Here is a 15,168-nt window from a genome sequence, read left to right on the forward strand (position 1 = left end):
TCGACGCGTTTCAGAAAGGCGGGGCATAGAGGAGCAACAATAATGTACAGTATGTGGAAACTAATGTGTTTTTTTAACCTTAAACCGCATAAACACATTTCATTACACCAAATACACAAAATAATGTTCTTTTTAGCAACATCATATGACCCCTTTAAAGGTATCATAGTCATAAAAAATGGCATGACAAGAAAATACTAAACTAAAAACTCACCCATGGGTAAACATTGTCTGCCATTGCCATAGTAACCAGAACGGCAATGACAGCATGGACCAGTTGGATAGTCTGTACAGAAACCATCCTGAGAGCAAAATTTCAGGTGCAAGCCACACATTTTGGTCACATTATTTGAACTAGCGTGAAGTAGTAGTTCTTGGTTTGATTTTGAAGGCTGTTGAACAAGTGAAGCTGGGATGTCCATTTGTGCCTTAGAAGCAGACTTATCTGCAGGCGTGTTTGATTCTACTGTAATGTAGAAATCTTCATCTGTGGTGCTGCGCAAACTACCAAAACCCATAGATTCAGACTTGGGAAAGGAAGCAGGGACTACCTTCTGGAATGGGAAACGGCTGGATCCGATGTGGAAAATCCATAGTCCATTTACCCCGGTGTTCCCAGCCCTGAGAGTTGCGTACAGTAAGTAACACTTTACTATAAAGTTCAATTAGTCAACATTAACATGAGCTAGCAATGAACAATTCTTTTACAGCATTGATGGAAACACTTTAGAGTAAGGTCTCGTCTGTCGACATTAGCTAATGCATTAACTAACATGAACTAACAATGAGCAATTCCCTGTATTTTAAGCATTAATTAATTCCTGTTAATGTTAGTTAATAAAAAATACCATTATTCATTGTTTGTTCATGTTAGTTGCACTGCATCAACATGTAAACAACTTTTGATTTTAAAAATGTATTAGTAAATGTTGAAAGTAGCATTAATTAAAATGCTTTTTTTCTTTAACAATGAACAATAATAAATGTATAAATTAACGTTTCATGCACTCACTTATAGAGGTTGTTGCTGGTCTCATTAGAGCCAAACAGACTGTAGAAGAGCTCTTCTTTGGTAGATGTATCACCTCTATTAAAACCAACTTGAGGTTTGGCATGTCCATTTGACATGTTAGTATGATTATGACTGATATTTAACATCTGCTGCTCATCCTCAGGATACAGGAACAAGGCATATGTATCTGATTTATTGCCGGCCAACACAACCTGGAAACTGGTTACCTGCATGTAGGTCAGAACAGCAAATTTAATATTGATAAGAATAGTTTTACAAATCTATTACTTTATTTGAAACATTTATATTGTGGGTAAAAAGTAGGATGGAGAAACACAAAAAATGTTACACAATATGTAAATGGGAGCTGGAGCCCTTCCTCTTCACATGCAACATTGTCCCATGTAGCGATAACTGCGTGGCTGGGCTTAAATTCAGAACTGGTAAACCCCTGCTGCACCATTTCAGAAGCCCGGTTTAATACAACTAATGATTCCTCCACACGGTAAAACACAGATCCTTTCCCCCGTCCTGAACTAATGTCTGCCAGGAAAGGTGCGATGGCAGAGAAGCTGAGAGGAAACATGTTTCTGAAATACTGGCTCTCTTCAGGAGGAGGCTGAAGGGACAAGAAACCATTTGTGGAAACCTGAGAAATTAAATTAAATTTTAAGCTTCAGACTTCACATGCTCAATGAATCTGGTTGCATACTTAATTTTATTTATTTATTTTTATTTGTATAGGTACAATCAGAAAATCAGCACAAAAAATGCATTTTTACATAGAGATTATTGCACATGCTACAACATACAAATGATGAAATAATTTGATATATTCCAATTTGACATTTTTTAAAAATGAAAAACCATGGCTTACATAAAGAATGTTGAACTGGACGTCGTAGAACTGTAATGGCTTTTTTATCTTCAGGGCTTCAGACACTTCATCATCACCTTCCTGAAGAACTGAATCCCCTTCAGATAATCCAAAAGGGAAAAATTTGTCCTTTTGAATCGCATTCATAAAACAAATATTTGCAAAAAGCAAAGCAAATACGCAGCAGTTCTTCATTTCGAGAGGGAGCAGCTTCGATCTGGAGCACTTAAATATAATTGTCCCTGAAGAAGTTCATGAGATGTGACGATGTGGCCACTTAAAATGAAAGGATGCCTTAACCACAATCCACATAGTTACCAAAATGTCTAAGGGAGGGATTTGGTAGGCGAGTGCAAAGCATCCAATGCACATATGTTCATCAAATTTAAGTAGAAAATCGTTTGTGCAAACAAACAAAAATCTGTATTTTAAATATTCCTCTGGGTTACACTTCATTTCAAAAGTCCACTTTAGACATTTTACTAATTATAAGTACCTTTGCAACTAAATGTTAACTAACTGTCATTCATTTGCAACTGCATGTCAACTAACTGTCATTAGACAGTAGACTGTGAGGGTTAGGATTAGTAGAATAAGTTGACATGAAACTTGCAAAGTTACATATAGTCAGTAGGATGTGCGTTGGAGACCATCAAATAAAATGTTAGCTTGAAAGAGACAGTTCAACGCCCCAGTTCACCAATTCTAATTTTTGGGTGAACTCCTTTAAGTACTTAGATTTCAAGAAAAATGGATCACTTACAGGATTGTTGGAATCCTTGGAATTCCATAAAAACTTATTTCAGACATCACAGACAAAGCTTAAAATAATGAGCAAGTTATGTTGTCTTTATATATTTTGAACTTTACCACATCATGCTGCTGTGACCTACATACAACTGTAGTGCTGGTAAAGGAACACTATTAAATTCCAAGCATTTTCCTGAACATATAGGGATTTGTTTTCATATTTTTGGTTTTGGAAAAGGAGCCTTATTTGATTAAATTTTTCTGAGCTACTGAAATGTATTTTTACTTTAATTTAATTTAATTCACTTTAATTTAATCTCTTGTACTGCATTGCTTTGCAAACATGGAGTACGTACAGTACCAAAAGAGTTTCCCGGGGGCTCATTCCTGGTCTCATATAGGACACGATGATGGATTTGTTTCTTATAAATACGCAGATTTTCCCTTCACATGACGTTAATTGATGGACTGGAGTCATGTGGATTACTTGTGGATTATTGTGATGTTTTTATCAGCTGTTTGGACTCTCATTCTGACGGCACCCATTCACCCAGGCTAAATTTCTCCAAATCTGTTCCGATGAAGAAACAAACTCATCTACATCTTGGATGGCCTGAGGGTGAGTACATTTTCAGCAAATTTTCATTTTTGGGTGAACCACTCCTTTAAGGATTCTTTCATCATTCATTCTTAATTTAGCATGTTGAGCGATTGAGACTTCATTCTCTGTGTTGCATTTCTTATAATTTAAACAACTGCATTTTATATCCCCCCCCCCCACACACACACATTTTAACAACTGAGTGGTGAGGAAACCTGTCCGAGAACAGTCATTAGTTTTACAATTCAAAATATGGTGACACCAATGGTTCAGACAAAATTATTGCCACTCTAAATTTTGTAGTAAATTTCATTGTATCATGTACAATGACAATAAAGCATCTTATGCCTTATGTCTTATTATGAATGTACTGTTTTCTGTAAAGCTACTTTGAACAATAGTTGTTATTTAGTCTTCAGAGCTAGATCAATGATTTTGCATCCTAATGATCGAGAAGTACAGTAATTGTGTTGGGTTTGGCTCACAATGATCAATGAATGACTAGCTGTGTGTAATTGAATTGAGTGGTTAATATTTTAATGTTCCCTAGATGACCGCATGAAATCTAAAAAGCATTTACATTAGCATTATTGTAACTCCAACCCTCTCCCTAACGGAAAGGGAAGTTAAGTATAAAAGCTAGCAAAACCACTGAAATTTCTTACAGCTCCATTAAAAGGATATACTCAACCCAAAAATGAAAACTCTATCATCATTTACTCACTAAACATTGTATGGTGTAGTAGTACAAAGTACAATATAAGTCGACCACGAAAGTTAAGCTGTTCGGTTACTAACATTCTTCAAAATATTTTGTGTTCAGAATAAATAAATAAATAAATAAATAAATGCATATACAGGTTTGAAACTGCATGATTACAAATGAGACCATTACATGACTAAATGATGACAATGTTTTAATTCCCATTCCTTTAATTTCACAGAGTTTCAGTTTTATTGAAGTAAGAAAATAATAGCACAGTCCCAGCGGTTCACTAGACAATGTCCCTTATTTCTAATACATAAATGAATAAATATAAATCATACAGTCACTGAAATACATTGAAAAACTTTTCTGTAGTTGCATGGGTTACTGCTCATCAGTGTTGGGAGTAACGCATTACAAAAGTAATAATATTACAGTAGTAGGCCTATATTACTTTTTGCTGTAACGCAGTAATATAACGCATTACTAATCAAATTTGGGTAATATTATTACTCGTTACAATCTCAGTAACGCAAGTTACAACAACATATTTTAACTCAAAATTAAGTGGTGAATTTACTAACACCGCAAAACAGCACCAGAGAAAAAATTCCGCGGGTAAAATAGTTCGTCTATTTCCTGTTGCTGGTATATAATGTATTACATTTTGGAAGTAACTTGCCCAACACTGCTGCTCATGAACTGTCAGTATATGAGTCCATCACTGGCATCAGTTTTTCTACAAATGTTCTGGATTTTCTGCAGGAAGAATCAGCATGTATTGACTGTGGTATGTATGGTGCAAACAACAGGTCGTTGTCAAGGCTCTTGGCTGTCTGGGTGAGATGGTTGAGTTTGTCTATTGAAATGACAAGATCTTGGCAAAGGGTTTGACTTGGCTAGGATGAACAGCTGCTCTGTTTTCAATAAATTCATATAATTCAGACAGAAATGCTCGCCAGACATGCTAAGAAACCCATTTGTCAAACGGCAGAAACAGAAATTTAATGAAGTATCATTTGCATGAGAATGATAGAGAAAGCCATTAGATTTGATAACTTTTACTTGTAATATGAAGTAAAGGGAGAATAAAAGTGGTCCCAGTACTGATCCCTGTGGAACTCCGGTTGATTTGAGGATAAAGTGGATTATTGCCATGATGATACTGTGATGATAATTGATCGCTGCTTTCTAAATGAGCACATGGTGAACACATGTTATATGAGCACACACTCTTTCATTAATTATGTCAAATGGAAAGTTTATGATATGAATGGTTCCCATTTCTAATAAAAGTTGTGAATTTTATTAGAAATTGTAATATTTATTCATTTTAATTTTTATAATATTTTTAGCAGGAGGCTTGTTCCAGCAAATTCAATTCAATTCAAGTTTATTTGTATAGCGCTTTTCACGATACAAATCGTTGCAAAGCAACTTTACAGCAAATTAAGTTTCTACAATATTTAGTGGTAGCTTATCAGTGGTGACTGTCAGTTAATGTACATATGGCAGAAATGAACAGAAAAATCAATTAAAGACGTAATCAAACAGACGATGAACACTATTAACAGCAATTATTATATGATGCAATCAAACGTATAGCAAAATGTGGTAGTTCTGTATGTTGTTTCAGGGTTGGCATCATCTGAGGTCCTCTGAGGGGTTGGCATCATCTCTTCTCAGGTGTTCTGGATCCAGACTGAAGCTTGTGTAAATCCTAGTTACCACGGGATGTCAATCCCAGCAGAAACAGAGAAACAAATAGAGACACAATTAGCGTAGCTGCTGTTCCAACCAAGCAAAATTTATTTGTTTAACCCAAACTAAATAATAATAATGTGCATTTGATCAAATATTTGCTTTGACGTATAAAAAAGTGAAAAACTGTCCTCTACAGGTTTTGACCTTTTAATGTTTTGTAATGTGAAATAATGCACGCTAGGTCCAATCAATCCCTGTATCAACCCTGGTCTCCACTAAAACTCGTCTGTGTCTTGAATATTCTCCACAGGGAGGCGTCATGATGCCATGCAGATGGTAAACCAAGATTTTATACCCATTAAATAAACTCTATATAACTTTAAAAAAGCACGTACTTTGCTAATAAATAGTATGTGATGTATTATTAAGTACTATACATCAATGCAATTAATAAAATTAAACTATTATATTATAGCCTATAATGTGTCGTTTGTAATATATATATATTTAAGTAGCATTAAAAAGTTAATAAGTAAATAAAATAAAATAAAAATAATAAATCCAAATCTCGTTTTAAATAGTCTGATAGCATTTTAAGTCTAGATGTGGTGACTGGCTGTTGACATCAGAGCACGCTCTGCTGAAACTCCACCTCACTTTCTGCTTGCGCTCGTTTGAAAGTTTAAGAGCTGTGCGTAAAAGTTCGGCTTCACTATAAGTATGGATCCTAATTCTTCTCTGCTATGATATTTGGTTTTCCTTAAATTCAACAGTACCCCAATCTGGATAATACAGAAAAAAGAGATTTTATGGCGTCAGACCCTAAAAATGTCAGTTGCCACGAGCAGCCCACTGTCTCTGGTGGATCTCCTACAACATCTGCGATTATGTTTTCCGCCGGTGTCCTTGGGAACGTGGTCGCCCTAATTCTCTTGGAAATACGGCGGAGGAAACAGCCCGCATCTTTGTTCCAAGTCCTCGTCACATCTTTGGTCTTCACAGATTTGCTGGGAACTTTCTCCGTCAGTCCTCTGGTTTTAACCGCGTACTTGAGGAATGAATCTTTGATCGGGATGAGTGAAAGCCGATTAGTTTGCGGGCACTTTGGATACGCCATGACTTTTTTCAGTATGGTCACTCTCGCCATTCTTCTCTCCATGGCAGTGGAGCGCTGGCTCTCCATAGGACATCCTTACTGTTACGAGAAGCGCTTGAGTAAACGCTGCGGGTACATCACCATCGCTCTCATATACCTGTTTTGCGCTCTTTTCAGTGCCACACCTTTCTTCGGGTTTGGGAAATATGTTCAGTACTGTCCCGGTACGTGGTGCTTCATTGACATGCACCCGTCTGAGAGAGAGCACAAAGTGTTCAATATCATCTACGCGTCTTGTTTGCTCATCATGATTGTGTGTACAGTTTTGTGCAATGCGTCCGTCATCTATCATCTTTCACTCATGTACCGAAGACGCAAGGCGCACCGGAGCTCTGTCCGACGGCAGCGAGGACACAAGAGGCATCGGTCCATCGCGAAGGAGGTTGAACATCTTGTGCTGCTCGGGTTCATGACAATAGCATTCGTCATCTGCTCTCTTCCGCTTGTGGTAAGGCAGCTACAGACTTGTCAAACACCCTTTCAAACGTTACTTGTACATGAGTTGACTACTGTCCTGTTCCTGTATGTTCAAAGACACTAGTGTCCATATGAGAGATTTCTTCAAAGTTATAAATCTGTGTTTTGAAGTTGAAGTTTATTTGTTTACAGGGGCAATTCACATGAAGGAACATTACTGTAAATGAGCCAATTAGCCGAAAGGCTATTTTTCATCTGTAGACCCTAGACAGAATATTAAAAAGTCAAAAACAACAGGGTTTTATGTTAATTGGACGTACATTATTTTATTTTAATTAACTAGTAGGTTTTTCAATAAAGACTAGCATCTTTTATAGTCCCTTATCTTTATCTATAAATTATTCACTAGTCATTATATACTAAAAAAAATGTCTTTGCACATAACTAGTCCACTAGTAAGTGACTAGTAAGTTTTAGATAGTTGTTTGTTTGTTTTAATCCATAGGCATTGGTATCCATTCCCATTTTCGTATTACTATTGAGTAGACATGTACTGTATTAGTGTGTATTCATTGTTACTAGTAACATTTTAGCTACTAATAACTTAACATCACATGTTAAAAAAGTATAAAGCAGAGATGCAAATATGCATGTTAGCAATAAAATAGCTATTGTCACGACTGAGTTAGTGATAAGTAGCAAATTAATAAGTAGTAGTAGGAAATTAATAAATACTAGTACTAGTTACATTGATGACATACTGTACAAGTCACTATTGGAATAGAAACTAGTATCTAATGAATGGGTACTTGAATAGGAATATTTGGAGGAATTGAAAACGATACTTGTAACTGTTGGATTACTTACTAGTGACTTAAAAGTAGGTACTATTAATGTAAAATTGATACTAGTTAGTTGAGAGAAATAAATATTTAAATGGCTTGCCATATACAGTGGCCCTAAAAGTATTTTTACACCAGTATTTTAAAAAATGTCATTGCATTGGACTAAATATTGAACCAGGCAGCATTTCTAATCAAGACAGACATGTCAGAAAAAGTAGTTTGTTAGGTTTTCATTTATTAAGGATTAGAAACACTATTCAAAACGTATTTCTAGCAGCTTCACAAATTGTTTGCACTATAACATAAACATTGTAATGGAAAGTGGGAGCATGGTTTTATGTTTATACATAATTTTTGATTTATTGTTTATGCACAACATACAGTTCCACACTGTGCTCTTGTCTCCACAGATTCAAGTGTACTTCAACATTTCCTACGACCGTCGTCACAAAAATAATCTCATACCCCTTCTTTTAGTATCGGCCAACCCCATCATAGACCCCTGGGTCTTCATCATCCTCAGCCCCCCAGTGCCTCGTCTGCTCTGGAATAAGATGTGCAAGACCGCAAAGTTCAAACCCACCCAGGAACAGGTCCGTAGCATTCATCCAGACCTGTATCAGTCAAACCCACCTGGCGATTCAGGAGGCAGTGTGATGAAAGTTTACACAGGAATTCCTGGAACTGCCGGCTCCTGATCTCTGAAACCTCTCTGCATTGTGGGAAAGATTATGGAGTGATTGCTCACTCAAATAATGAAAATAACGGATACTGAAGATCCAGGTCACTGGATACCTAAACAGATGGATCTGAGACCTGAGGATGAAAGAGCTGTGTGGTGTTGCACAAATAATGTCATGGAGAACATAGAAGAGTATATATATATATTTTTTTTTTTTAGAAAAGTAAACTTATTTATTGTCTTTATTTATGGACACTAAAACATTTTTGTAGACTGGAAGGAAAATAAGTGTTTATTTATCAGCAGGAAACCCACTGGTTAATATAAATAAACATTTACAGGCTGAAATGAAGAGCTGTACTTCCTGTTTCAACTGCGTGGGGAATGCGGTTGTCTTTCTTTGTGTGACTTCACGCTTCATCAGTTTAGTTTTCTATGTTCCGTTGCAAATATATGCAGGACAGAATCATGTCATAGCAAGTCAGTTCACTGTGAAAGAGCCAAACAGCTTGACTAAACTATGCAACAGTCCCATGACTGAAGACAGTCATTTGGAGGGAAGGTGAAACAGGCTAAACTGAGGAAATGAACGTTTGTTTTTGATCAATATGTTTGACACTGCATGCCTGATATTTACACAGTGAATGAATTGAGGTTACAAGATGGTTTTAAAATGATGTTACAGTTAGGAAATCTCAGTGTTGATAAAATCACCATATTTTGCATATTACACATGCAATGAACACGGAAAACATTTTGTTTTCTTGGTGTTGAAAAATTTACATTTATGCATTTAGCAGATGCTTTCATCCAATGAGGAGCAACAGTAATCTGTCAAAGAGCCCACAACATTCCTAATATACAGGTTTATTAGACAAATAGATTAGGATACTATGATAACCTTCTTAAAAATCCCAAACAAATTCTTTACAATTATTTTCTGATCTTGCGGTTACAATCTGAGGACTAGTGGTTTTAAAGGCAGAGTAAGTGATTTCTGGTAGCCAATGTTGATATTTGAAATCACCAAAACAACCACGCCCCTACCCCAAAAGGGTCTTGCCCCTATTTTGATAGCTCCGCCCCACATATACGTACGCAACCCAGGCAACGATTAGTTCTGTGAAACAAAGCAAAACCAATGTTACACCGTGTCTACGGACGTGAGCGGCGCGGCGCAACAAATCCCGACAGAAAACTGCTGCCGGGTTCTATTTATGACGTGCTGACACAAATTTCAAATGGTTTTCAACGGTCGTTTGATCGCGTCCAGTGTAGGCAGACTTTAGCTGTTGTAGACACGGTGTTACTCACCTATTGAGAAGAAACAAAGCAACCTCGGCGTCCGATCGCAGGCCTCCGCTCTTTGAGTTCTCTCCAGCGCTGGAAAGCTGATCCGATATTTACACGGGTCCTACTTCTTGCCTTATCGTTCCGCAGACGTTTTCCTCTTTTGTTTTTTATCCGCCATCTCTATCTTTCTGTCGCTCGGCTCGGCTAATGTCCGTCCCATGCACTGAACGCGCTCTCCTCCACATCACGAGTAGACACGCCCCTTATTGCTGATTGGCTACAAGTTTGTTTTGCGATTCGGCCCGAATCAGTTTTCTAAAGTGTTTTTGAAAAATCACTTACTCTGCCTTTAAGGTAGTTATATGATATCATCATTTTAATAAAGAGAATATCAAAGGCTGCATCTGTATTGTTAGTTCACCCAAAAATGAAAATTCTGTCATGATTTACTCACCATCATGTTGTTGCAAAACTTCTGTGGAACAAAATAAGGCATTTTGAGAAAAATAGTGGTCAGACAGTGGAAGTCAATGGGCTCTGATGTTGTTTGGTTCCTCAACGTTCTTCAAATATCTTCGTTTGTGGTCTGCAGTAGAAAGTGAAAATTCAAATGATGAAAATGATTATGGACAATCCCTTAGTGATCATTTCTGATTCGTGCTAATGTTTAAATCCACAAAAGTTATGGGCATGTTTAGTTCCACTCTTAAAAATTAAAGTTCCAATAACAAAAAAACCTGGAAAGTTTCCATGAATGTTAAAAGTTCTTCATGGAACCATCAATGCCAATAAAGAACCTTTATTTTTAAGAGTGGATATCTCAAGAATAATTGAATAAACTGTATTACACTCTCTATGACCCCTCTGATGAACTTACAACTGTGAGTCAGACTTGATAGACAGTTTTTATATTAGGTCATTATGTGTCGTCAGACATGACCATTCACAATATAACTTGACAAAAATATCAATTTAAGACATTACGGTTGTGACTGGTTCTTTCCATCAGTTCACTTCCTCCAGTTTTTTTGGGTTTTACAGCTTCACATGCAGAACTTGGTATTCAGCTCAAGAACTATGACAGAAATGTTCTTTGGAAAAGCACTTTCTAGATTATGATAATTAAGTCCATTACAGTGACAGAATCAAATTTGAACATCTGAAATTTTACAGCCACTTTTATACATTGTAGATTGAATAATGACCTGGGAAAACCAGAGGTTGCTTAAGCATGTGTTATTTTCCCACAATAAACATCAGCTTGTGTGTAAAACACATACGTTTTTAGTTGCAGGTATTTCCTGATCTGCATCTGTTCTTTTCCTTTTTTTGTTTATTTTTGAATTGCGCAGCAAATAGAGACTCTCAGACTAATGAAAAAGTAATGGGTGTCCTGTTGTTCACATTTACAGGCAGAAACTCTGACAGGGTCCATGTGTTCATTTAATGTGCTCCTTTAATTGGACTTTTGGGGAAGGGAAGAGAGGGATCCTTATAAGGCAAGACTGCAGGGAAACATTAATCTGTCAGTTTGGTCATATATTACATTCCATTGTGTGGTCACTGTAATGTAGTCTGCGCAGGCCTGAGAGATGTTATTTCTTTGATAAAGTCAAAGTATTCCAGAAATCAGTGTTTGCTTATCCAACTTTTGCCACAAGTTGTCACAGATGGATTATGGGCACCTGATCTGAAGAGACTGTCTGTTGTGTGCATTTGTTTTGTTGTTAAATTAGTGCTGGTAATGGCTGTGTAATGGCATGAATGCCGCCACAAAGTCATTTTTAAGACTTTTGTGATGCACTCTCTGAAGCTTCCGAGGGCGTATCAGTGAGAAAATGTCAGATGCAATGGATCGTCTGTGTTGAAGATAAATTTGTTGTTGTTGTGGTTTTTTAAACATGAATGGTACAATCATTCTAAAAGCCCAAATTTGTAGCTTCACCATACAAGCACTCTTATAACATGATGAAATAATGGTGAATATTTTTCTATTAATAGCAGTAGTTTTTGTTTTCTTGTTTGACCCGGTCTGTCTCTCTGTGTGGCTCCAAAAGTCATTAACATCCTCCAGTGCACTGCGATCACACTGAGATCTGAGGTCTAATATCCTGAAGAGCATGTCCAAGTGTGTGTTGACTTTAGACTATCAGTCACATGAACTGAGGAAACATCGCCTGCAACGCTTGGACTCACATCAACACCTTAAACTGCAAAAACAACACTGACAGATTGCATAACAGCAGTCAGATGCTTTAATGACTATCCTGAAATGACTCAACAATAGCAGGAAGTTCTTCTTGAGAAACATTTCAAAGAAATGCTTGAGGATCCTCATTACCTGTTGAAGCAATCTCCACAATATGCTGAAACACATTCTCACAGGTGTTGAGAATACTATTCAATAGCAGGGGCTGGTCTTACCGAAAAACACCTAACTCAGAATCCATTTAGTAACCGTTGTAAGTTTATTGAGGAAATACTCAAGAATTAAGAGGTTTCTGTAATACAGTCCCAAATGGAATCTGCGCTCCCAGATCTCCACGGAAAGCTTCGGAGATTTCCACTGAATTTAAACATGCATTATTATGAACTGCCCTAAGCGTGTCTGTTTATGAAATATTTTGGCTTTTATTACGCTATCAAGTACCAAACAGCAGCTTAATCAGCTATTGGCATTTTAACATTTTTTGCATTAATCCCACAGATTTCCACCAAAATTATTACAGAAAAATAAAACAAGTGTCAAAATAACTGATTGGTTTTGAAATTAAATTCTAAACAATTTTAAATTGTTAAATTTAAATATAATTCTTAGATCAAATCATGGATGAGCTTTAATGTCCATTAATATCTATGACAATCAGTTTATACGGTAGAAATATTAAAGTATTAAATCATTAAAATGCAATGTTTATGCAGTTTGTAGTGATATCAGTGTTCTGTACCTAAAAAGGTAAAGTCATTTTACCAAATGTTCTGTAATTTACTTAAAGGTGGGGTAAGAGATTTCTGGTAGCCAATGTTGACATTTGAAATCACCAAAACTAACACGCCCCTAACCCAAAAGGGTCTCACCCCTATTTTGATAGCTCCGCCCCACACATACGTACACAACCCAAGCAACGATTGGTTCTGTGAAACAAATCAAAACCAATGTTACACCGTGTCTACACCGGACGCGAGTGGCGTGCCCGTGCACTGAACGCTCTCCTCCACATCATGAGTAGACACGCCCCTTACTGCTGATTGGCTACAAGTTTGTTTTGCTAGTCGGCCAAAATCAGTTCTCTAAAGCGTTTTTGAAAAATCGCTTACCCCACCTTTAATCATGACTTAATTATAAAGCAAAAAACATCCAATAGAAAAAAAGTCTTAAATTAGAGTGAATATCTAGACTGAGATAAATGTATTTTCATATCTAAGTTTTCTGGGAAAACATCAGACTTCATAAGATTGCGAAAATGTGTATCTTGGATATCCACCAAACCTCAAAATCATGAACAATGCCCCCAAAGGCCACTGGTTTATGATTTTATAGCTATTTATTTTGGCATCCCAGTTGTCTTAATGCCAGAAAACAACAACATCGGTCTTCAAGTAACAAAACACTTTTTTTTTTTTTATAAATCTATTTATTTATTTGCTTATCTATCTATCTATCTATCTATCTATCTATCTATCTATCTATCTATCTATCTATCTATCCATCCATCCATCCATCCATCATCTATCTATCTATCTATCTATCTATCTATCTATCTATCTCACAAGGTATGATTTAATGAAAATGTATTGCCCACCACAGTTTCTGGAATATGTGCACTGTACAAGTTCAGTTTACTTTCTCTCTCTCTCTCTCTCTCTATATATATATATATAATTTAGAAACCAATTGTCTTTGTCACGGTTGTGTGGAACAACAAATGCACAGTGAAGAAGATGAAAGATAACAGTCCTTTAATAATCCACACACTGTAGCTCAAAGGCAAACCAACACAACCAAAGTAAAGAAAACACCAGACAACTGAACTGACACAGAACAGAACTTAAATACATATGATAATGAGACAAGCACACTTGAACATAATGACTAAATCAAACGAGTAAATGACAACAAATAAACCGGTGAAAAGAAGGAAAAGACAGTCCAAACAGTGAGTGAGTGTGATAGTCTTATTTTTTTAAAGAAAATTTAAAGGGAAAACTGAAGTGAATTATCAGCTAAAGAAAGCAAACAGTAAATTAAGTAATAAATATCAAGGCTGCATCCGAAAGCCTAGGCAGCTTGCTGCCACGCTATGAGGCAATGACTTTGCAGGCAGCGTTTTTGCACGAAGGCACCTCATGAAACTGATTTCAGACAGGCTTCTGAGGCAGCGCAACGGTTTAATGATCTACAACAAAATAGAGTTTTGATGATAACTAAATGAATATTTAATTATTTTAATACTGATTTCTCGCTAGAAATAACATCAAAATTGCAAAAAGTTAGTCAGAAACATACATTTAAACACAAACTGACCACCAAACGCAACTTTCAGATGCCATCTTTATTTTTTTATCTCAACCGTCACGGAATGGAACGCACAGGATTGTGGGATATCAAAGGCAGCGAAGGATACATCTATGCTGCATTCAAAATTCGATCAGAAGAAGAGACCTCCAGAGACAGGAAGTGAAGCAGAATTTGTATTTGGACGTGCCTTGATGCTTTCCTGCCTTGGAATGCTGCCTCCGAAGGCAGCATTTTAGAGCTTTCACACTGCCTGATTGTCACTCGCGTGAACGAGCACCGATTTGCCTCCGATGTGAACTCGGCATTATGTTTTATATAAAATATATTATATTTTCACTCGCCGACAGGTTTTGCGAAATCGCCGACAAATGGCCGAAATCGGAGGCAAATCGGTGCTCGTTCACGCGAGTGACAATCACACAGTGTGAATGATCAAAGACGCAATCTGAGAGAATCGCCGCCGCGTCGCCGACGCCCGTGAAATATTTGGCATGCTAAATATCTGGAGCTGTCGGCGATTCACAATCACGCTGTGTGCAATGAGTTCTGACTGAAAAACACATCGGCGATGACCTACAGCCAATGAGAGACCAAGATACAGGGCAG

General features: G+C 36.9%; 2 protein-coding genes across 2 annotated transcripts in view; one reads left to right on the plus strand and one right to left on the minus strand.

The window, feature by feature from the left end:
* Window positions 1-2,067, minus strand: part of nid2b (nidogen 2b (osteonidogen)) — a 24,277-nt gene extending 22,210 nt beyond the window's left edge. The window contains exons 1-4 of the mRNA XM_016517653.1: window positions 1,890-2,067; window positions 1,362-1,661; window positions 1,013-1,239; window positions 215-621 (exon numbers count right to left, since the gene is read on the minus strand). Coding sequence (XP_016373139.1) covers window positions 215-621; window positions 1,013-1,239; window positions 1,362-1,661; window positions 1,890-2,036 — 1,081 coding nt within the window. The 5' untranslated portion in view covers window positions 2,037-2,067. The remainder of the gene's footprint in view (window positions 1-214; window positions 622-1,012; window positions 1,240-1,361; window positions 1,662-1,889) is intronic.
* A 4,201-nt stretch (window positions 2,068-6,268) lies between these two features.
* Window positions 6,269-8,995, plus strand: LOC107712417 (prostaglandin E2 receptor EP2 subtype-like). The gene is made up of 2 exons (XM_016517658.1): window positions 6,269-7,254; window positions 8,479-8,995. Exons 1-2 carry the CDS (start codon window positions 6,460-6,462, stop codon window positions 8,764-8,766), a joined length of 1,083 nt encoding a protein of 360 aa, XP_016373144.1. The 5' UTR covers window positions 6,269-6,459; the 3' UTR covers window positions 8,767-8,995.
* Window positions 8,996-15,168: the final 6,173 nt, after the last annotated feature.

The sequence above is a fragment of the Sinocyclocheilus rhinocerous genome, unplaced genomic scaffold (genome assembly GCF_001515625.1).
Source record: "Sinocyclocheilus rhinocerous isolate Xijiao unplaced genomic scaffold, SAMN03320098_v1.1 scaffold2613, whole genome shotgun sequence".
Classification (NCBI taxonomy): Eukaryota; Metazoa; Chordata; class Actinopteri; order Cypriniformes; family Cyprinidae; genus Sinocyclocheilus; species Sinocyclocheilus rhinocerous.

What these genes read in the sequence shown, in the direction of transcription:
- LOC107712417 (XM_016517658.1), top strand. Translation starts at nt 6,460, where the DNA reads ATGGCGTCAGACCCTAAAAATGTCAGTTGCCACGAGCAGCCCACTGTC. An exon ending in TCTGCTCTCTTCCGCTTGTG is followed by an intron (nt 7,255 to 8,478) that starts GTAAGGCAGCTA and finishes TTGTCTCCACAG; the next exon opens with ATTCAAGTGTACTTCAACAT.